The sequence below is a fragment of the Macaca thibetana genome, chromosome 7 (assembly GCF_024542745.1).
Source record: "Macaca thibetana thibetana isolate TM-01 chromosome 7, ASM2454274v1, whole genome shotgun sequence".
NCBI lineage: Eukaryota > Metazoa > Chordata > Mammalia > Primates > Cercopithecidae > Macaca > Macaca thibetana.
In genome coordinates, this window is record NC_065584.1 from 29,878,468 (window position 1) to 29,900,491 (window position 22,024).

Sequence of the window (22,024 nt, forward strand, 5' to 3'; positions counted from 1 at the left end):
GTGGAAGAAGGCATTTTATTCTAGTTTTCAAAATAAAAGCTATGATTTTCTGGCAATCTTAATGACCACATAATGCTACATCTACAGTTCTGAAGTGCTTATTATAGTTGAAAAACTCTAGCAAATCCAAGCATGTGTCAGATTGATGGCCTGGGTACGGGAAGCACTTTTCTTAGGAATGCTTTAACTCTTTCTCATTTACAAGAAAATGTCTCTCAGCGTTATTCTCTTGGTTTTCAAAAACTTCAAACATCTCTTTAGCAAATAAGCATATTGTACTTAGGAACTCATATATCTTAGATCTAATGGAGTATTACTTAAAGAGGTCTTGTAAAAGTGAATATTTTCTTTTTTTTTTCTGTCAAACCCCCTCTAAATGATTAAATTTAATTTGTGTTTTCTATCATTTCTTAATAGTACTCGTTTGGCTGTTTTGAGCTAAAAGAAAGGTATTTCATAGTAGTAGAAAATACAAAGCTTTTCGGAGTTTCAAACCATCTGGTTCAGGTGCTGCATATAATACCTGCGAGATCTCAGGAAAACCGCTTAATTTTTCTAAACCTGAATGTTTCCATTTAAAATACAATGATGTTAAAGAGTTACAAGGATTAAATGAGATAATACAAGTGTGAATCATGTTTAAAGTGTACTAAGCAAATACTGCTAAATTTTTTAACACTACTTAAAAATTATACTTGATCCTCATGTTTGCTTGATAAACCTTTTCAAAATATTACATTTCATCAGCAAACTTTATTTAGCTTGTTCTACTTTAGCAGTCTCAGTTCTCTCTCCTAAATAATTATGTATAATCACTAGTAGAAATGTAGTAAACTCATTTCTGGATCCTTCCTGTTGTATTCATTTGCTTCTCACATAACAATGAATAAATAATATGTTAATAAAATCTGATTCCAAGAAAAAATCTTTTATATTTCTGCCCCAAATGTAGCTTTACCTGTTCCTCACTAAAATATGTACATATATGCTAAAATATATGCACATATATTTTGCCTTGTCCTAGCCATTTTGCTTAGTTTTGTCCTGCATATATGAAATCCATATTGTCTTGCTATATTCTGTAAGTCCCTTTATGATCTGGTGTTTTTTACTCATATAACTTGTGCCTCAAGCTCTGCTGTCCTTATTAAGCTGTTAGCCCCACTGAATTCTCATTTCCTAAAATATGCCAAGCTCATTCTTGCAGCAAGGCCTTCACGTTGGCTATTTGATCCGTCTAGAAAATGCTTCCTGTCTGTGTGTGTGTGTGTGTGTGTGTGTGTGTGTACACACACATCTTCCCATGACTGCTTTCTAATCATTTAGGCTTTAGCTCACATGTTACTTCTTCACAAAGGCTGTCCCCAACCACCCTATCAAAAGTAGCCCCTTTTCCCAGTCTTGATTTTTATGTTACCTTCATGGTACTTATCACAAGCCAAAGAATGTGTTTTTTTCTATCTTTGCCTACTAGAATGTAAACTCCGCAAGAGACAGGGACCTCTGCTGTATCTCTAGCATCTAACATACTAAGGACTCAACAATTACTTGTTGAATGAATGAATATATCTTGAATGTCAAATGATGATTAACTATTTTATTTAACTACTTCTAATGTGTAGGATTTTGGAGATGGAGGTGCCTTCCCAGAGATCCATGTGGCCCAGTATCCACTGGATATGGGACGAAAGAAAAAAATGTCGAATGCACTGGCCATTCAGGTGGATTCTGAAGGAAAAATTAAATATGATGCAATCGCTCGACAAGGACAGTCAAAAGACAAGGTAATCCTCTCATGTTTTCCCTCAATGATAAATATTTTAGGAAATATTTTAAATTTTGTGGACATGATGAATTTCTTGCTGTTTGAATTATGTTAAAAGTAGCAATGGCTGGACCTGGTGGTTTGTACCTATATTCCCAGCTACTTGAGCGGCAGAGGCAGGAGGTTTGATTGAGCCCAAGAGTTTGAGGATACAGCGAGCCACTGCACTCTTGCTTGGGTGGCAATACCTTGTTTTAAAAGGGGGAAAAAAGTACATTTTAAAAGTTACTTTATATTACTAGCATTCTAAAACTGCCAGTAAATTTTTTAAAATCTGCAATCCCAGAGCCTTACCATCAACTTTTAATTTCTCTTGTAGTTTCTTCTAGTTTTTTCCTGTAGTCTTTACTGATTTCCTCCATGTACTTAGAGAACTTAGGTATTTAATAGTTCATTTGAATATAATAAATTACACAAACTTCCTTTGCCCTAAATTAAATACAAAACTAGCATTTGCTATCCAGATTTAGGATGGCCCTGCTACGAAGTAATCCATAGGCCAAAAATAAAATTTGCTTAAAATAATCTCATCACAGAACAGCTACACTCAGGGCCAAGGAACTATTTTTAAGAAGACCTAGTTTTTTTTTTTTTTTTCCTTGTAAATAAATACTCAAGATAGAAGTGAAAGATTTCTTTAGAACTGATGATGTTTGGAAAAATACTTGAGAGCTTTCAGTACCTATCATTTGCCTCTCTGTCCCCCGCAAACTTTTTCAATTTACCCTCTAAAATAACACAACCCATCCTTTTCTTCTGCATCATGGCTGCTGAGCTTTGGGGGAAGACAATTATGCAGTCATGCAGATTTATATCTCCTGTTTCAGCTCAGCTCCCTTGGTACTCCTGCCAAACTTTAATTCCTACTCCTCTCATCCCATCTCATTCTTAGCAGGTGACTCCCCCATCTATTTGGATATAAAGACTATTGGAAGAAAATTGTCAATTTTCTTCATCCTGCACTGTTTTTTCTTTGACTTTTACTTTTGTTTTTGCATGAAATGCCTTCTTCTGTCTAAGCCTAATCTTTTTTTTATTTTTATTTTTTGTTTTTTTGAGACAGGGTCTTCTTCAGTTGCCCAGGCTGGAGTGCAGTGATCATGATCATGGCTCACTGAAGCCTCAACTTTCTGGGCTCAAGCAATCCTCCCACCTCAGCTTCTCAAGTGGCTGAGACCCCAGGTGTGCACCACCATGCCCGGCTAATTTATTATTTTTTTGTAGAGGTGGGATATCCCTATGTTGCTCAAGCTGGTGTTGAAGTTTTGGGCTCAAGCAATCCTCCTGCCTCCACCACCCAAAGTGCTGGGATCACAGGCGTGAGCTACTGCGCCTGGATCTACACCTAATCTTGCCATATGTGTTCTGGATCTCAATCCCTTCCCTCTTTCTTTAGGAACCTTACCTACTAGTTAATCTCAACAGTTCTTCACCTCTCCTCTTCTAATGGCTCTTTCCTGTTAGCATTTGAATGTGCTTGTTTTTCTTGTCATTTGTTTGTTTATTCTTTTTTAGATTGTAGTACCATGGCACCCTCATAGCTCATTGCAACCTTGAACTCTTGAGCTCAGGCGATCATCCTACCTCAGCCTCCTGAGTAGCTGGGACTACAGGCACGCACCACCATGCCCAGCTAATTTTTTTATTTTTAATGGAGAAGAGGGCTCACTATTTTGCCCAGGCTGGTCGTGAACTCCTGGGCTGAAACAATCCTCCCTCCTTAGCCTCCCAAAGCACTGGGATTATAGGTGTGAGCCACCATACCTGGCCTTTGTTTTCTGCTTTATTTTTGCTTCATAACAACCACCTCAGTAAAGCCATAACTTTGCTAAACAAATGATCATGGCTTTAATTTAATTTTATTTTTTTGAGATTGGATCTTCCTCTGTCTCCCAAGCTAGAGTACAGTGGTGGGATCATGGCTTGCTGCAGCCTTGACCTCCAGGGCTCAAGTGATCCTCTCACCTCTGCCTCCCAAGTAACTGGGACTACAAGCACACACCACCACACCTGGCTACTACTTTTTTTTTTTTTTGGAGACGGAGTCTTGCTCTGTATCCCAAGTAGCTGGTACTATAGGCGCCCACCACCATGCCCAGCTAATTTTTTGTATTTGTAGTAGAGATGGGGTTTCACTGTTAGCCAGGATGGTCTCAATCTCCTGACCTTGTGATCCACCTACCTTGGCCTCCCAAAGTGCTGAGATTATAGGCGTGAGGCTGCCTGGCCTTTCTTATCTTTTGAAAGATAGGCTTTTCCCTGAGTACCTACTCTCAGTGTTCCCTCTAGCTACCACCTAATTTTCTTCACTTTTTTCAGACTTCTTTCAGGAGTTGTTTTTGCCCTATTCTTCACTTTCCTTTCAGTCTTCAAGTCACTACAAAATGGCCTCACCTAAACCAATTTGATGAGGTGCTCCCTGGCAAAGGTCTCTTAACACATTTTTTTACAGCCCATTCTCTTTATATATATATTTTTTCTTTTAATCATTCTGTGACTCTAACCAAAAAACACAGCACATTCTCTTTAACTAATGTAATTTGTTTGCCACTCATATGCTGATAGACTGTTCAGTCTGTGTCCAGCCCAGTATTCTCTGCTGTGCTGTAGGTCCTTATATCTTACTGTCTACAAGGGCAAGTGTATCTGCATTTCCCTAAAGTGCTACTTAATCAAATCCAAACTTAAATACATAATTTTCCATTTAATCTACCTGCTATTTCTCTAACTCAGTAAATGGTAGTGGTATTTTCGTAATTGTTTATGCTGAAAGCCTGGGAGTCATTTTTTCTTACTATCATATTGATTAAAAAAAATTATACAAATAGGCCAGATGCAGTGACTCACGCCTCTAACCCCAGCACTTTGGGAGGCTGAGGCGGGTGGATCACCAGGTCAGGAGATCGAGACCATCCTGTCTAACACGGCGAAACCCGGTCTCTACTAAAAATACAAAAAATTAGCCAGGCGTGGTGGCAGGCACCTGTAGTCCCAGGTACTTGGGAGGCTGAGGCAGGAGAATGGCATGAACCCAGGAGGCAGAGCTTGCAGTGAGCTGAGATGGAACGACTGCACTCCAGCCTGGGTGACAGAGCAAGACTCTGTCTCAAAAAAAAAAAATTATGCAAATAATATATTATGATAAAAGATACCATAAGTATATGTCACAAGTATATGCAGTCCTGCTCACTTTTCTCCTATTTTACTTCCCAGAGGTAACTGCTGTTAACTACAGTGATGCATATAAGTCCACATTTTCGTTATGGATTTAGATATTTATATCCTCATTTTACGTATACATACACACTTAGAAACTTTTGTTTACATGAATGGGATTCTAATGCCCATAACTTCCTTTGACTTGGTTTGTTTTGTTTTGTTTTGTTTTGTTTGCTTAACATATTTGACAATTTTTATTAGTACATATAGGTCTACTTCATTTTTTTTTTTTTATTAATCCGTATAGGATTCCATCATGTGGTTATCTGCTAGTTTTGTTAAGCATTGGTGGTTTTTAGTTTTATAGAAAAATATATTCAAGATCCACATACAAACATCTTGTCAAACATGATTATTTGTTTAAAATAAATTCTTAGATGTGGACTTACTGGCTCAAAGGCTATTCAAATTTCACATGTGACACATACTGCCCATATGTTCTCTCTGCTTAGCAATCATTCTGGTTCTTGTTTCCCTCAGACCTTCCATCTATTTAGTCTCTAAACTATCGTATTTTCTTAACACTTCTCAAGTATATTCCCCTCTCTACTACTTAGTTCAGGCCGTTTTCATTTCTTGCTTGATTTACTGCAGCCTGGAACCATCTCGTTGCCATTTTTCTTGCTGGCGTGAACAAACAAATTCATCCATGTCTGTTTCTTTCTCTCTCATCATGTATATACACATACACGCAAGTGTGCACAATTAAAATCTTTCTATGGCTTCCATGGGTAAGGACTAAGCTGCTGTGGCATGCTTGACCCCTTACTCACTTTTCTGGCCTAGCTTCAACTCTCATCAGAATACTGAAATCCAGAAATAAACAGTTCAGTTTTAGCCATTCTGTTTGTTTTCACTATAAAATAAATACTATTATACGTGTTCTTGTTTGTTTTCGAGACACAGTCTTGCTCTGTCACCCAGGCTGGAGTGCAATGGCGCAATAACGGCTCACTGCAGCCTTGAACTCCTGAGCTCAAGTGATCCTTCCACCCAAGCCTTCTGAGTAGTTGGAACTACAGGTGCACACCACCACACCTGGCTAATTTTTGTATTTTTTGTAGTGACAGGGTTTCACCTTGTTGCCCAGACTGGTCTCAAACTCCTAAGCTCAAATGATCTGCCTGCTTTGGCCTCCCACAGTGTTGGGATTACAGTTGTGCACCACTGCACCCAGCCAAGGTGGTTAAGAAGAAAAAAACTTTTTTTCTGAGACCGAATCTCGCTTTGTCACCCAGACTGGCGTACAGTAGGGCAATCTCAGCTCACTGTGACCTCAGCCTGTCCGGCTCAAGCAGTTCTTCTGCCTCAGCCTTCTGAGTAGCTGGGATTACAGGCACTTGCCACCAGGCCCAGCTCATTTTTGTATTTTCAGTAGAGATGAGTTTCGCCATGTTGGTTAGGCTGGTCTTGAACTCCTGACCTCAAGCAATCCACCTGCCTCAGCCTCCCAAAGTGCTGGGATTACAGGCGTGAGACACTATGCCCAACCAAGAAGAAAAAATGTTCAGGCATTCCCTATAAATATTTGCCATGAGGAACTACTTGTAGCTCCCATAATATGACACATTCTCTCTTGAGACTTCCCATGGATATTCTTTTTCCTAGAAAATTCTACCCTTATTCATTCTCTGACTTAATTCTATTGCTTTCCGTTCTCAACTCATTCTTCAGTATTCCAGGGTGTTGTCTTGGACCTTCCCTGGCTAGACTGAGTGTCCCTCTTCTCTACTCCCAATGTTTATCATAACAGTCATCACCTTTTGTTGTAATTGTATGTTCACTCATAATCTATATCATTTGACTATAATGTTTTTAAGGGTAGGGATTATATATTTGTATTTCCCTCTTTGGTGCCTTACTGCCTGAAAGTTTGACACATAAGGCATCCACCAGTGTTGGTTCAGCAAATAATAGTGGTTTTCATTGTATAACACAAAACCGTTTCTCCTGAAGCCAGTGAGGAAGTGTAGTCCACTCCTGCAAAAGGAAAATTAGGCCCCTATACATGGAGAACATATACTGGAAATGTACCCTATATCATGGAGGCCTTCACTTCACTTCAGTTGCCTTTGTTTTGGTGCATCTCTCCTTGGGGGTAATCACTCTTCTTTATTGGTATGTGCTACCTCTCCAGTCCCATTTGGTAGCAAAAAGCAACATCTAAGGGCAACAATTTGGCATTGGCAGGTTGTGTTATTTTGAATGAAATACAGCTTTGGTCCATTTTGCATTATATTTCAAGACTAGAAACCAAGAGTTTTATCTGATTTCTAGGGAATGATGTTTAAATCACTGTCTGTATTGGTGATTATTTTGTATTCGAAATAGAGTAGAACTGTTCAGACTGAACTATTTATTTTTGGAGTTTAGTATCTTGGCCAAATAAGGTCTCCAAAGCATTGTTCCTTTTTTTTTTTCTTTCTTTCTTTTTTTTTTTAAATTTATTTGTTTGTGTTTTTTTTTTTTTGAGATGGAGTCTTGCTGTGTTGCCCAGGCTGGAGTGCAATGGTGCAATCTTGGCTCACTGCAACCTCTGCCTCCCAGGTTTAAGTGATTCTCCTGCCTCACCATCCCACATAGCTGGGATTACAGGCGCATACCACCACGCCCAGCAAATTTTTTTGTATTTTTAGTAGAGAGAGGGTTTCACCATGTTGGCTGGGCTGGTCTTGAACTCTTAACCTCAGGTGATCCACTCACCTTGGCCTCCCAAAGTGTTGGAGTTACAGGCATGAGCCACTATGCCCGGCCAGATCATTCCTTTTGTCTATAATGCAGCCACTAGAACCCCAAACTGGGACCACTTTCAGGTTTATATCTTTTTGTTTGTTTGTTTTCTAGAAGTGGATAGATTCATGCATGAAGTTTGGAATGCATTGAATAATTCAACATTAATTGAGTAATTATTACACGCCATTGGCATTGGGGGAGCACTTGATTGTTTGGGACCGTCTTTAGCATTGTACAGTGTTTAGCATAAGTGGCACTACCTATAAATCCTAGTGGTGTCCCCATCCTACCCCCATTGTCTTAACTAGAAACACCTCACACATTTACAAAGGCACTGGGAGAGAGGAGTTAGAGGTGGCAGTGATGCCCTGTTTGACAATCACTGATTTTCCTGTTTTAGAAGAAATAGAAATGAGCTGCATAATATATAAAATAGGATTTAAAAAATTTGTTATTCCTGAGACTGAACAGATTATTGGATTTCTGAATTTGGACCAAGATTTCTGATTTACTTCCAAGAGGTCTGGTATTCTTCAGAAACCAGGGAGTTCTCACTGAAATATTAACAGTGAACGAGAAAGAATGGAAAATGCTAGGTGGTAGGTATACGAGGTGAGAAGAATCAGTGAGGATTCTAAGACATAATATTCTAGGACAAGTCTAAGGCAATTGATCTCTCTACATGGGAAATGAGTACTGTGTATACGACTTATTAGTAATGCAAAATTGGGAATGAAAAAGTTTTTTTAGTGTAAAGCTTGATACAACCAAATGCTTTTTTTTCCTAATTATGATTTGAGTGATAAATCTTTTTTTTTTTTTTGAAATGGAGTTTTGCTCTTGTTGCCCAGGCTGGGGTGCAATGGCCTGATCTCGGCTCACCACAACCTCCACCTCCTGGGTTCAGGTGATTCTCCTGCCTCAGCCTCCCGAGTAGCTGGGATTACAGGCCTGCACCACCACGCCTGACTAATTTTGTATTTTTGGTAGAGACGGGGTTTCTCCATGTTGGTCAGGCTGGTCTCCAATTCCCGACCTCAGGTGATCCGCCCACCTTGGCCTCCCAGAGTCCTGGGATTACAGGTGTGAGCCACTGCACCCGGCCAAGTGATAAATCTTGAAATAAAGGGCTTGGTGTATGTATTTTTCCTTCTGAAATAGTTATGTAAGAAATATTACATACAGGACAAGTGCATTGGCTCATGCCTGTAATCCCTGGACTTTGGGAAGCTCGAGGTGGGAGGATCATTTGAGGCCAGGAGTTTGAGACTAGCCTGGGCAATATAATGAAACCTTGTCTCTTAAAGAAAAGAAATGTTACATACTATACCCAAAAGAATGCCTTCAACGTATTACCCCTAAAAAACTGTAACAACTTTAAACTGACCCCATGATAAATTATATGTTGTTTGTATGATTTCACACAGTAGCTAAGCTAGATAGCGTTTTCTTTCTACCTCACATAGTGAATGTTTTGACAGGCTTATCCTTTTAGTCTAGTTATTTGCCTGTTTTCTGTAATATCTGTTTTACAGATGAGTTACTACTTTATCTTGTTCACAAAGCTTATTTGTGCTTCTGATACCTTCAAGAGTATATTGTATTTTTCAGATAATGCTCCCCAGCCCATTTGCCTCCTGGAATGTACTCAGTTTCCTCAGCACATTTAATTCTCAGACTATAAAACTTGGGGTTTCGGCCAGGTGCCATGCCTCACGCCTGTAATCCCAGCACTTTGGGAGGCTGAGGCGGGTGGGTCGCCTGAGGTCAGGAGTTCGAGACCAGCCTGGCCAACATGGCGAAACCCCATCTCTACTAAAAATACAAAAATTAGCCGGACATAGTGGCGTGCGCCTGTAATCCCAGAAACTTGGTAGGCTGAGGCAAGAGAATGGCTTTAATCCGGGAGGCGGAGGTTGCAGTGAGCCGAGGTCACGCCATTGCACTCCAGCCTGGGCAACAAAAGCAAGACTTTGTCTCAAAAGAAAAAAAAAATTGGAGGCCGGGCGCAGTGGCTCAAGCCTGTAATCCCAGCACTTTGAGAGGCCGAGACGGGCAGATCACGAGGTCGGGAGATCGAGACCATCCTGGCTAACCCGGTGAAACCCTGTCTCTACTAAAAAATACAAAAAATTAGCTGGGCAAGGTGGTGGGCGCCTGTAGTCCCAGCTAGTCGGGAGGCTGAGGCAGGAGAATGGCGTAAACTCAGGAGGCAGAGCTTGCAGTGAGCTGAGATCCGGCCACTGCACTCCAGTCTGGGGTGAACAAGACTCTGTCTCAAAAAAAAAACAAAAGAAAAAAATTGGGGGTGGGTTTTATAATTAATTACTACGGAGGAACCTTGCTCTTCAGATGTCCTTCACTGAGCCTTGTGAGATGCTAGAATCTTATTGATGTTCATTTGAAGGGTTATTAACTTTGGAATGCCCAAATAAGGAGCAGCAAATGACTCTTGTATGCTAAATTAGTATTGACACTTTATGTTGAACACACATGACTAGCAGGGAACCATTTACTTAGAATCCTTTGCTTATAACGATTGCTGTGGAGAAGTGATAAACTCTTCATGATTAACTCTTCATAGAATTGGTATTTTTTTCTAGTATTGTTATGTAATTTTCAGCTTATGGTTGTATAGGTTTTTCCATGCTGAGAGGAAATAAGACTTTTGAGGCAGTTAGTAGCTGTATGATCTTAATGTACTGAACCTCACTCTTTTCAGTAGAGTGAGCTTTTATGGTCCCTTCCAAAATCAACACTCTTAGAGTATGGTGACACTAATAACTCACATATCAGTAGTACATGTTTTTTGCTAAATCATCTTAGGCTTTCTTACCTGCTCCCTCTTCTCATTCCTGAGAAAAACAAGCTGGAGATTTTAGTGTATAGCCGTGAGATAGTTTTTTCTGGGAAATCAGTAGCTTATAGAAAGTTCTATAGGGCCTAAAATATAAACTTATTTATTTATTCATTCATCTATCCATTCTTTAAAATAGAGTTGGATCTTGCCGTGTTGCCCTGGCTGGTCTCAAATTCCTGGGCTCAAGCTATCCTCCAACCTTGGCCTTCCAAAATGCTGTGATTCACTGTTCCCGGGCGTGAGTCACTGTTCCCGGCCAATAAACACCTTTAGCGTGTAACAGAATATCTCTAAAATTCATTTATTTATTCACTTGTACAAAAAATATTGATCAAATATAGGACCAGTCATTATTATAAGCACAGGAGAGACTTTTTTTTTTTTTTTTTTGAGACAGAGTTTTGCTCTTGTTGCTCAGGCTGGAGTGCAATGGCATGATCTCGGCTCACAGCAACCTCCGCCTCCTGGGTTCAAGCGATTCTCCTGCCTCAGCCTCCCATGTAGCTGGGATTACAGGCACCCACCACCATGCCCAGCTAATTTTGCCATTTTTAGGAGAGACAGGGTTTCACCATGTTGTTCAGGCTGGTCTTGAAATCCTGACCTCAGGTAATCCACCCGCTTTGGCTTCCCAAAGTGCTGGGATTACAGGCGTGAGCCCCCGCGCCCAGCCCTGTTTTTATTGTTTTAATAGGGGAGACAGATAATAAACAAGTAGATAATTTCATGCTGTGAACAGTCTTGATCACAGTAAACAGTGCTATGGAGCAAATGGTTAGGTCGGGAGGGGTTGCTACCAAGGCAATCAGAAGCCGCCTCGGTAAAGGGGAGGACCTTCTTTGATCTGAGACGGACAGATTGAGAGCTTACTTGAAGAATGATAAACAGAACTCTGTAAAGGCCTGGAATTGGGGAAAAATATGTTATGTTCAAGAAACAGAAGGTGAGCTAGTGTGACTGAAGCATAATTAGTGAGAAAGTGAGAGTTGTAAGGGGAGATTGAAGGCATAGGCAAAGTCAGGTCAAGTTGCATAAACCATAAAGTGGCTCACACTTTTTTGCTCTGTTTTTTGGAGTAGAAAATTAGAAATAGCATGCATTTCCTTTAAATTGTTTTAAAGAATGATGTATGATAAACTTATTAATGTAAGACTTTGGCAGTGGTAAACAATTCTACAAAAAATAATTTGTTGAAAATCTCAAGTGCCTATTAATTTCATTTTCTTTGATATTCATAAGTTGTCCTTTCTTTTTATGTACCTCAAAGAATTTCTGATGAAAGCATTAAAGGTAGAATGCCTATTATTTATTGAATTTTCTGTATCTCTCTTTTTTTTTTTTTTTTTTTTGAGGCGGTTTCTTCCCCTGTCACCCAGGCTGGAGTGCAGTGGTACACTCTTGGCTCACTGCAAGCTCCACCTCCCGGGTTAAAGCCAGTCTCCTGCCTCAGCCTCCCGAGTAGCTGGGACTACAGGCACCTGCCACCACGCCTGGCTAATTTTTTGTATTTTTAGTAGAGACCCGGTTTCACCATGTTAGCTAGGATGGTTTCGATCTCCTGACCTCATGATCCACCCGCCTCAGCCTCCCAAAGTGTTGGGATTACAGGCATGAGCCACCGCATCGGCTCCTCTGTATCTCTTTTTTACTTTAAAATATGCCACGTAACTTTTTATGAAAATATTTAAGAAGTATAGATGGACCTGAAAGTAACCAATATTCTATTTGTTAAGAGCCTGCCACATCAGTGTCAGCGTAATAGAAACAATGTTGGGCCTAGTAGAAGTCATGTAACAGGCCTCAATTGGATAATGGATATAAAATAAGTTGTATATATAGAATATATTTTTCTTTTACTTTTTTTTTTCTTTTTTCATGGAAGAAAGCGTTCTGGGTTTTTTAACTATGGCACTTGTTTATTTTCTTAGTCTATAAATAGAGTTGATGGCAAAAAAGAGAAGCATTATAAGTAGGATGAGGTCAATAAAATTTTCCAGGCCCAGTGAATTTGGAAATTATTTGGTAACCTGACTTAAATTCTGATGAGTTTGTAATCCAAGATAATGGTGCTATAGGTAATTTATATTATCATTAATTTCAAGTTCTAGTGATCATCGATGCACGATTTTGTTGGCATGGTTTATTTGGATACTGACTTGATTAGAAGATCTCAAATAATTTAAATGGATGAGGTCAAGGGAAAATTATTGACTTACAGCCAAGGTAGCAATTTGTGTATATATTTTAAACTTCCTTGGTTTTAAAATCTAAAAGATAATGTCTGAGTGTCCTAAATTTTTAAGTGTGCTGAGAGAACATGTTGGCATCTGAAATGGCTAATGAGGTTTCTTTTCATTGTTTGCTTTTCTTAAGCCTGCTTGTGTTTGAACATTTTAGGTCATTTATAGCAAATATACTGACCTGGTTCCAAAGGAGGTTATGAATGCAGATGATCCAGACCTGCAAAGGCCCGATGAAGAAGCTATTAAAGAGGTAACTGGGAATTGATATATTCGATGACCGTTTACATCCTGATTAACTTCCAGACTCTCAATGTGTCATTTCCTATTTCAGATAACAGAAAAGACAAGAGTAGCCTTAGAAAAATCTGTATCACAGAAGGTCGCCGCAGCCATGCCAGTTCGGGCAGCTGACAAACTGGCTCCTGCTCAGTATATCCGGTATGAATCATGCCTAGAAGACTTAGTTTCATTTTGAACTTGATTCAGCTTGGGGGTTCATGGTATTCTTTCACTAACCCACTTAGCAACCATTATGAATGCATTGTTTTGAATAATGACTTGAAGCCTGTGTACTCTCTTTGCAGACAGCTGAAAGCAGAATTTTTTAAGGTGTCCACTTTGGTTTTTGTTTGTTTTCTGAGATAAGGTCTCTCCGTTGCCCAGGCTGGAGTACAGTGACACCAACATGGCTCACTGCAGCCCCCACCTCCTGGGCTCAAGTGATCCTCCTGCCTTGATGCCACCATGCCTGGCTAATATTTTAATTTTTTGTGGAGACAGAGTCTTGTTGTGATGCTCAGACTGTTCTCGAACTCCTGGGCTCAAGCAGTCCTCCTGCCTTGTCATCCCAAAGTGCTGAGATTACAGACTTGAGCCACTACACTTGGCCTCTTTCTATGCTTTTTTTTTTTTTTTTTTTTTTTTGAGACAGAGTCTTGCTCTGTTGCCCCAGCTGGAGTGCAGTGGTGTGATCTTGGCTCACTGTAACCTCTGCTTCCCAAGAGAGTCTTCTGCCTCAGCCTCCCGAGTAGCTGAGATTACAGGTGCCCACCACCATACCTGGCTAATTTTTGTATTTTTTTTTAGTAGAGACAGGGTTTCACCATGTTGGCCAGGCTGGTCTCGAACTTCTGACCTCAAATAATCCATCCTCCTCAACCTCCCAAAGTGCTGGGATTATAGGCGTGAGCCACTGTGCCCAGCCTATGCTCTTTTCTTTCTTTCTTTTTTTTTTTTTGAGATGGAGTTTTGCTCTGTCACGCAGTCTCACTCTTTCACGCAGGCTAGAATGCAATGGCACGATCTTGGTTCACTGTAACCTCTGCTTCCTGGGTTCAAGCGATTCTCCTGCCTCAGCCTCCTGAGTAGCTGGGATTACAGGCTTGCACCACCATGCTTAGCTAATTTTTGTATTTTTAGTAGAGACAGGGTTTCACCACGTTGGCCAGGCTGGTCTCAAACTCCTGACCTCAGTTGATCCGCCCACCTCGCCCTCGCAAAGTGCTGGGATTGCAGGCATGAGCCACCCGGCCTGGCCCTATGCTATTTTCAAATTATATTTTTTATTTTTAGAAATTAACAATTACTTGTGGTATATGACCTAAATCACAATTATTATTTATAGGTAATAGATATCTTTATAATACTTCTAAATTTTGAGATGTTTCACTTGACTAAAGCTGCATAGAGAGATGAATTACATACAGATATTAAGGGAAAATTCAGAGTTGGTAGGGCTTCTGTCATTATTTTTTCTCTGTTTTATAACCTATGATTAATCAAAAACTGCTAACTGTAAGTTGCCTGCTGGGATTATTATGAGTATTTTTTCCTCAGATACAGGCATACCAAATAGGTACTATTTTCTAGACTGCTTGTCTGTGAAACTGAACTCTGCACCTTCCATGTTGGAAAACATATGAGGATGGGTTATTTGCAAACTAATACCACTCAAGTTTTTTACTGTAACTCGTAATTTATGTTCTTTTATCCCTCTTGCTGTCTGCTTTGTCTAAATATTGTGTTAATTTTCTGTTAATACTTTGCGAAAGGAATTGAAAATGTAGTCTAGCTTAAGATTGTAATAGAAGGAAAATACCTACTGAAAGCTTGAACTAATTACACCTTTAGTTTTTATCTGCTTTCTTCAGATATACACCATCTCAGCAAGGAGTGGCATTCAACTCTGGAGCTAAACAGAGGGTTATTCGGATGGTAGAAATGCAGAAAGATCCAATGGAGCCTCCAAGGTTCAAGTAAGTAAAAAGGAATAGGCTACTAATACACACAATAACATGGATGAATCTCAAAACGATTATGCTGAGTGAAAGAAGCCAGACGAAAACAAGTACATACAGTATGATTCCATTTATATAAAACTCCAGGAAATGCAAACTAACCTGTAGTTACAGAAGGATCGGTGGTTGCCTCTGGGGAAGGAGGTAGGGACAGAGAGGAGATGAGAGGGACAAGAGGAATAGGCAAGGGGCAAGCAGAAACTTTTGGGGATGATAGACATGTTCACTATCTTGCTTGTGATGATGATTTCACAGGTGCATATTTGTGTCAAAATTTAATCAAATTATATACTTTAAATATGTATAGCTAATAAATGTCAATTATCTCAATAAACTTGCCTTTTTTTTTTTTTTGAGACAGAGTCTTACTCTGTCACCCAGGCTAGAGTGCAGTGGCCCCATGTCAGCTCACTGCAAGCTCCGCCTCCTGGGTTCATGCCATTCTCCTGCCTTGGCTTTCCGAATAGCTGGGACTACAGGCACCTGTCACCACGCCCAGCTAATTTTTTGTATTTTTAGTAGAGACGGGGTTTCACCGTGTTAGCCAGGATGGTCTCGATCTCCTGACCTCAGGCGATCTGCCCACCTCGGCCTCCCTAAGTGCTGTAATTACAGGTGTGAGCCACCGCACCCAGCCTCAAGCTGCTTTTTAAAATGGAAAAAAAGTATATTACTCTGCAAAATGACAGTAATGTTGTGGAGGTGGGGTGAGTAACGATTTCAAAGTTGGCCAAGTTTTATTCATTGTAGAAGTGGAGTGGTAAGTGTATATCATTATACAATCTCTGTTTTTGTCTATGTTTGAAACTTTTATGCAAGAAAAAGGAGGGGAGACTTGGTATGATGACTAAAAGGGAGGAAACTATATCACTGTGTGGTTGTGTTTTGATTTATACTTCAGGATTAATAAGAAAATTCCCCGGGGACCACCTTCTCCTCCTGCACCTGTCATGCATTCTCCTAGCCGAAAGGTATTCTTTGCTGTAGTCCAAAATCTTTTTTTCTACTTATGGTTATTAATTTTATAGATAACTTCCCTATGCCTGTACAGGTGCATGTCACCACATTGACTTGTAGTTTCTTTTTTTATTTTTCAAGATGAAGTTTCAAGAATGCTTATGAGAATGTATATAACATGTTAGCTATACGTTTTGTTATTAGTAACCCAAACCCTACTTTTAATGGAATGGACAGGGTCTGCTGTTTCAGTTAAAGGATGTTATTGGAAATGAATATATGGGTTTATTAGGTCCCTGATAATTTGAGTGACTTTTTAAGATATATTTTGTTAATCAAAAGAACAATTTTTCATCCAAAAGAAGTCACATTGGCCAGGCATGGTGGCTCACGCCTGTAATCCCAGCACTTTGGGAGGCCAAGGCGGACGGATCACCTGAGGTCAGGAGCTCAAGACCAGCCTGACCAACATGGAGAAACCCCGTCTCTACTTAAAAAAAAAAAAAAAAAAGTTAGCCAGGCGTGGTGGCGCATGCCTATAATCCCAGCTACTTGGGAGGCTGAGGCAGGAGAATCACTTGAACCCAGGAGGTGGAGGTTGTGGTGAGCTGAGATCACACCATTGCACTCCAGCCTGGGCAACAAAAGCGAAACTCCGTCTCAATAAAATAAAAAAGAAAAAAGAAGTCGCATCGCTTTAAATATGGAAAAATACTAGCCAACATTTGTAACTGTCAAGAATAATTTCTAGATTATTTTCCATTTTTCCCAGTAGTTCAAAGTTATTACTAGAATTATATGGTAAACTAGTGCTAGCAAACAAATGGACTGTTGGCCTTTTACTATGTCTGTGCATATGTCAGTGTATATGGAGCTATCTTTGGAGATAAAGATTATACTTAAGATTTACTTTGTAGACTATAAATCTAAACCTGTCTCTTCTTTCACTCTTCTCTCAGATGACTGTAAAGGAACAACAAGAGTGGAAGATTCCTCCTTGTATTTCTAACTGGAAAAATGCAAAGGTAATTAAGTTGTCAAATCAGTCTCTGTTAGTATTATAACCTACTGGAAAATACCAATAAAACAACTACAGCCTGCGTAACTGTAGTTGAAACAACACGTGGCTTAACTGAGTATTTTCAAAAAGGAATGCCCAATTTGGTGACTTTTTTAATGTAATAGAAATGTTAGTGTGCCAGGCACATGAATACCGTGTCAGTTCTTTTTTTTTTCTTTTTTTTTTTGAGATGGAGTCTCACTTTGTCACTAGGCTGGAGTACAGTGGCATGATCTCAGCTCACTGCAACCTCCGCCTCCCAGGTTGCAGCGATTGCCTTGCCCCAGCCTCCTGAGTAACTGGGACTACAGGCGCATGCCACCACGCCCAGCTAATTTTTTGTATTTTAGTAGAAATGGAGTTTCACCCTGTTGGCCAGATGGTCTTGATCTCCTGACCTTGTGATCCGCTGGCCTTGGCCAACCAAAGGGCTGGGATTGCAGGTGTGAGCCACCGCATCTGGCCCCATATCAGTTCTTTTAGTGAATTGTAGCTAGCAGAAACATAGAGAAGGAATAAGTATAATAAAGTGCCATATAAATACAAGATGGTATTTAGAAAACTCAAATTTATGTCTAAAAATTGTTTCCAAAAGAAAGTAAACTGGTGTAAAAGATTATATGACAAGAACAGAGTAAATGTTTGGATACTTTAAGTGCTTTTATATTCAACTACTTGGCTCCGTAGTAGTGAAGGCTTAAGCTATATGTCTCTAATAATCGCCAAAGTTTCTAGGAGTTGTTAAGAATCTGTTGATTGTGGGATAGGTTCCCTAATTACTCTTTCCTCTTCCCTGAATCATAGTTCATGGTTTTACTTTTGATGGATAAAGAAGGCCATTTCAGGTTTCTTAAGAGAATTTATGTACTCACCCTAAACAAAGAGGTTGTTGACTGGTCTGATTCGAGTTCATGAATATTATGTAACTGGATGGTATCTTGAGCTGGTTCTGTAACGCTTCATTTTTATGAGACCATGGACTTACAGGTCAACATTTGAGAGACTAGTCAGGTATCTGGAAAATAAAACTAAGCCTGAAAGTTACATAGATATTCAAGTATAGTTCTTGAGTTATTGAAATGGGATGCAAAGTTTTAGAATGTAGAATGTCAGTGGTTTAGCAAACGGTTTTTTTCTTTTTTCTTTTTCTTTTCTTTTTTTTTTTTTTTTTTTTTGAGACAGGGTCTCGCTCTGTTGCCCAGGCTGGAGTACAGTGGTATGATCATGGCTCACTGCAGCCTAAACCTCCCATACTCAGGCATTCCTCCCACCTCAGCCTCCCAAGTAGTTGGGACCACAAGTGTGCCCCACCGTACCTGGCTACTTTTTTGTATTTTTGGTAGAGACAGGGTTTCACCATGTTGCCAGGCTGGTCTTGAACTCCTGGGCTCAAGCAGTCTACCTGCCTTGGCCTCCCAAAGTGTTGGGATTACAGGCTTGAGCTACTGCACCCAGCCTTTTTTTTTCTATTTACTAAAACTTCAGGGTTCTAAGAATATAACAGATCATTAAGAGAGTACAGCAGATTTAACTTCCTATAGATGCTAAGATTATAGTGATTTATTCTGCCTTTGTTTGACTGTTACATTTATTTGAGGAGCAACTGTTGAACTGTTTGACACTGATTTCCTTTTATTAAAATCCACAATTATCAGCACAAGTATCTATTTTTCCAGAGGTTGGGTTCTGAAATCCTACTGTCTGAGTTTAAATCCTAGTCCTCCACTTATTTTAACGGTATGACCTTGGGGATGTTACCAAAGCATCAGTGAAATGGACACAATGTTAGAAGCTTTATAGAGTTATTATGAAGGTTAAATGAGACCATAGATGTGTTTGATCTTCTGCATAAAGCACTCATTGATAGCTGCTGTTATTTTGCGTCGTTGTGAAGAAAGATATAAGGAAAAAGAACCCCAGTTAAGTTTAAGTGGGTCCTAAAATGTGGGCATATTTTAATTTAATTTTAGCCAGGCTTGATGGCTCGTGCCTGTAATCCCAGCACTTTGGGAGGCTAAGGGTGGATCACCTGAGGTCAGGAATTCAAAACCACCCTGGCCAACATGGTGAAACTCCGTCTCTACTAAAAATACAAAAACTAGCTGAGTGTAGTGGCACACACCTATAGTCCCAGCTAGTTGGGAGGCTGAGGTAGGAGACTCACTTGAACCCAGGAGACAGAAGTTGCATTGAGCCAAGATGGCACCCCTGCACTCCAGCCAGGGTGACAGAGCCAAGACTCCAGCTCGAAAAAAATTAAATTAATTTAACTTCAAATAATTAATTGAAGCACTTCTGTGACTGGGTTTTCTGTCTGCTTTCACCCTAGGGTTATACAATTCCATTAGACAAACGTCTGGCTGCTGATGGAAGAGGACTACAGACAGTACACATAAATGAAAATTTCGCCAAACTGGCAGAAGCCCTCTACATTGCTGATCGGAAGGTTGGTTGGTTATAATTTGTTTAATGCTCTTGTTACTTTTAAAATCCATTCTTGGTTACCTAAGGTACTGATAATTTAACTATAGTACCAAGCACCCAGAGAGAGTCTCACCCATGGTACATGTGTCAGAAATGGCAGCTGCTAGTTGGCAGCTGTCTGCATGCTCCTAGCCTTTGTAGATGTGTACATACACCCCACAATGGTGATCCGGCTCCCTCACAACATGCCAGAATAATGATTTGCTGGGGATGATCCCATTTTGTGAAGACTGCTAGGTTTCGTAATTCTTGATTTCAAATTTTCCTGTATTTTAGATGTAGCTGTCCCACAAAAAGGCAGTTGCAGGCAAAGACAGATAAACATTCTAATGAATTGAATGCTACATAAAATGGCGTTCATAGCATTGGCCATCTATTAATATTGCATAATGTATTAAATATTATGAAATTAGGCCAGGCACAATGGCTCATGCGTATAATCCCAGCACTTTGGGAGGCCAAGGCTGGTGGATTCCTTGAGATCGAGAGTTCAAGACCAGCCTGGCCAATGTGGTGACACTCCATCTCTACTAAAAATATAAACATTAGCTGGCGGGCACCTGTAATCCCAGCTACTTGGGAGGCTGAGGCAGGAGAATCTCTTGAACCCAGGAGGCGGAAGTTGCAGTAAGCCAAGATTGCACCACTGTACTCCAGGCTGGGCAGCAGAGTAAGACACTTCATCTCAAAAAATATATATAAATATAAATATTATGGAATTAATAAATGATATTGAAATTCACATGCATCATAGCATGTGTTTAGAACATAAAAAAAAGTCTTGTATCACAGTGAGTTCCTTATAAAAATTATCTAGCAGATGTAAGTTAAGATTTTATCTTGAGTTGACTTGATTCATTTTGAAAATGTAACCAGTCCCTTTTTATTTATTGATTTATTTTGAGATGTATCTCACTATGTTGCCTAGGCTGGTCCCAAGCTCCGGAGCTCAAGCAGTCCTTCCACTCTGGCTTCCCATAGTGCTAGGATTACAGGAGAGAGCCACTATGCCTGGCTTTACTTTTGTTTTTTAGATTGTTTCTGAGAAAGCATTAGTGAAACACTTGATTTACAAGATTAATTGGGGTCACTATAGTTTCAATCACTAAAATATTCCCAGAGAAGAAAGCTGACCTTGCAGTGTCTTCCAGGCAGGATATCTTTTAGTGGACAAGATTCTTTGTTTTAATTAGCAGTAACAAATCTGAATTCTGTATGATTGCTCTTACCAGCCAGATTTTAGGGAGCTGGATGACAGCCATAAATATTTATCCCATGATAGTGTCCTGTTTAACATGTGACTTTACTAACAGGCTCGTGAAGCTGTGGAAATGCGTGCCCAAGTAGAGAGAAAAATGGCTCAGAAAGAAAAGGAAAAACACGAAGAGAAACTTAGAGAAATGGCTCAGAAAGCCAGGGAGAGAAGAGCTGGGATCAAAACTCACGTGGAAAAAGGTATGACATTCTCATTACTGAATTGAATTTTACTTGGTGAACAAAATACATCTATTTTAGAAAATCTTTTTTTTTCCTACTGCATATAAAGTTAGGTACATCTAAACAAAATTTAGATACTTCAGATATAGTGTAGAAATGGAGAGTAATCTCTGCCTTAGTAAACTGAAGCAACAGGAGATAATAAAAAAGTGGGTCTTCAGTTTGGGACTATACCAGAAGTTTTTAAACTTCTGAGCAATGTACTTTTAAAAATTGCATTATTACTCAAATGATAGGCTTGATTTTCTCTTATTTTAATCTCAAAACTTAAGAGAAATTAGGTATCTAACTGAATAATTCCACTCCCTCATATGGTGAAATAATCCGGAGTTTTTCTACCTTGTAGGCTCTAATGCATTTCTCATCATTAAATCTGCCAGTATTTTCTCTCTGACTTTACTTAGTGGTCTACATTGGTGTATTAATTCAATTAGAGTGGGAAGTCGAGTCCTAATTATAATTCAAGAAATTCTGTGAGGGTGGTTTTTTTCATTACTGAATTCTTACCTGGTACATTTATTCATTCTTTCATCTATTTAGTTCATATTGAGCATCTGCTGTGTGCAAGGTTCTCTTTTAGACACAAGGTGTTTTTGCTAGACAGTGGGTAGGGGGATGGGATATAACAATCAACATTCTAGTGAGTGTAGACAGACAAAAGTTAATGATGTAGTATAGTAAAAGGTAATAATTGATATGGAAGAAAAATAATACAGGGAAGGAGGATATAAAATTGCTGGAAGGTGAGAGTGGTCAAATAGCCCTCGCTTCTGAGATGGTACTGTTAGCAGAAATACTTGAAGGAAGTAAGGAAGCAAACCATGTGGATTTCTGGGGGAAGAGCATCCC

The 22,024-nt window shown here is 39.7% G+C and overlaps 2 protein-coding genes across 2 annotated transcripts in view; both read left to right on the forward strand.

Moving 5' to 3' along the window:
- The window catches only part of SNW1 (SNW domain containing 1), a 1,184,582-nt gene that overhangs the window by 1,149,690 nt on the left and 12,868 nt on the right, over positions 1 to 22,024 (forward strand). Inside the window, exons 4-11 of the mRNA XM_050798773.1 lie at positions 1,623 to 1,784; positions 13,035 to 13,130; positions 13,212 to 13,318; positions 15,031 to 15,135; positions 16,079 to 16,148; positions 17,094 to 17,159; positions 19,524 to 19,640; positions 20,992 to 21,133. Of these exons, the coding sequence (XP_050654730.1) occupies positions 1,623 to 1,784; positions 13,035 to 13,130; positions 13,212 to 13,318; positions 15,031 to 15,135; positions 16,079 to 16,148; positions 17,094 to 17,159; positions 19,524 to 19,640; positions 20,992 to 21,133 (865 nt within the window). The remainder of the gene's footprint in view (positions 1 to 1,622; positions 1,785 to 13,034; positions 13,131 to 13,211; positions 13,319 to 15,030; positions 15,136 to 16,078; positions 16,149 to 17,093; positions 17,160 to 19,523; positions 19,641 to 20,991; positions 21,134 to 22,024) is intronic.
- ALKBH1 (alkB homolog 1, histone H2A dioxygenase) overlaps positions 1 to 22,024 on the forward strand; it is a 187,471-nt gene that overhangs the window by 110,945 nt on the left and 54,502 nt on the right. The window lies entirely within an intron of this gene.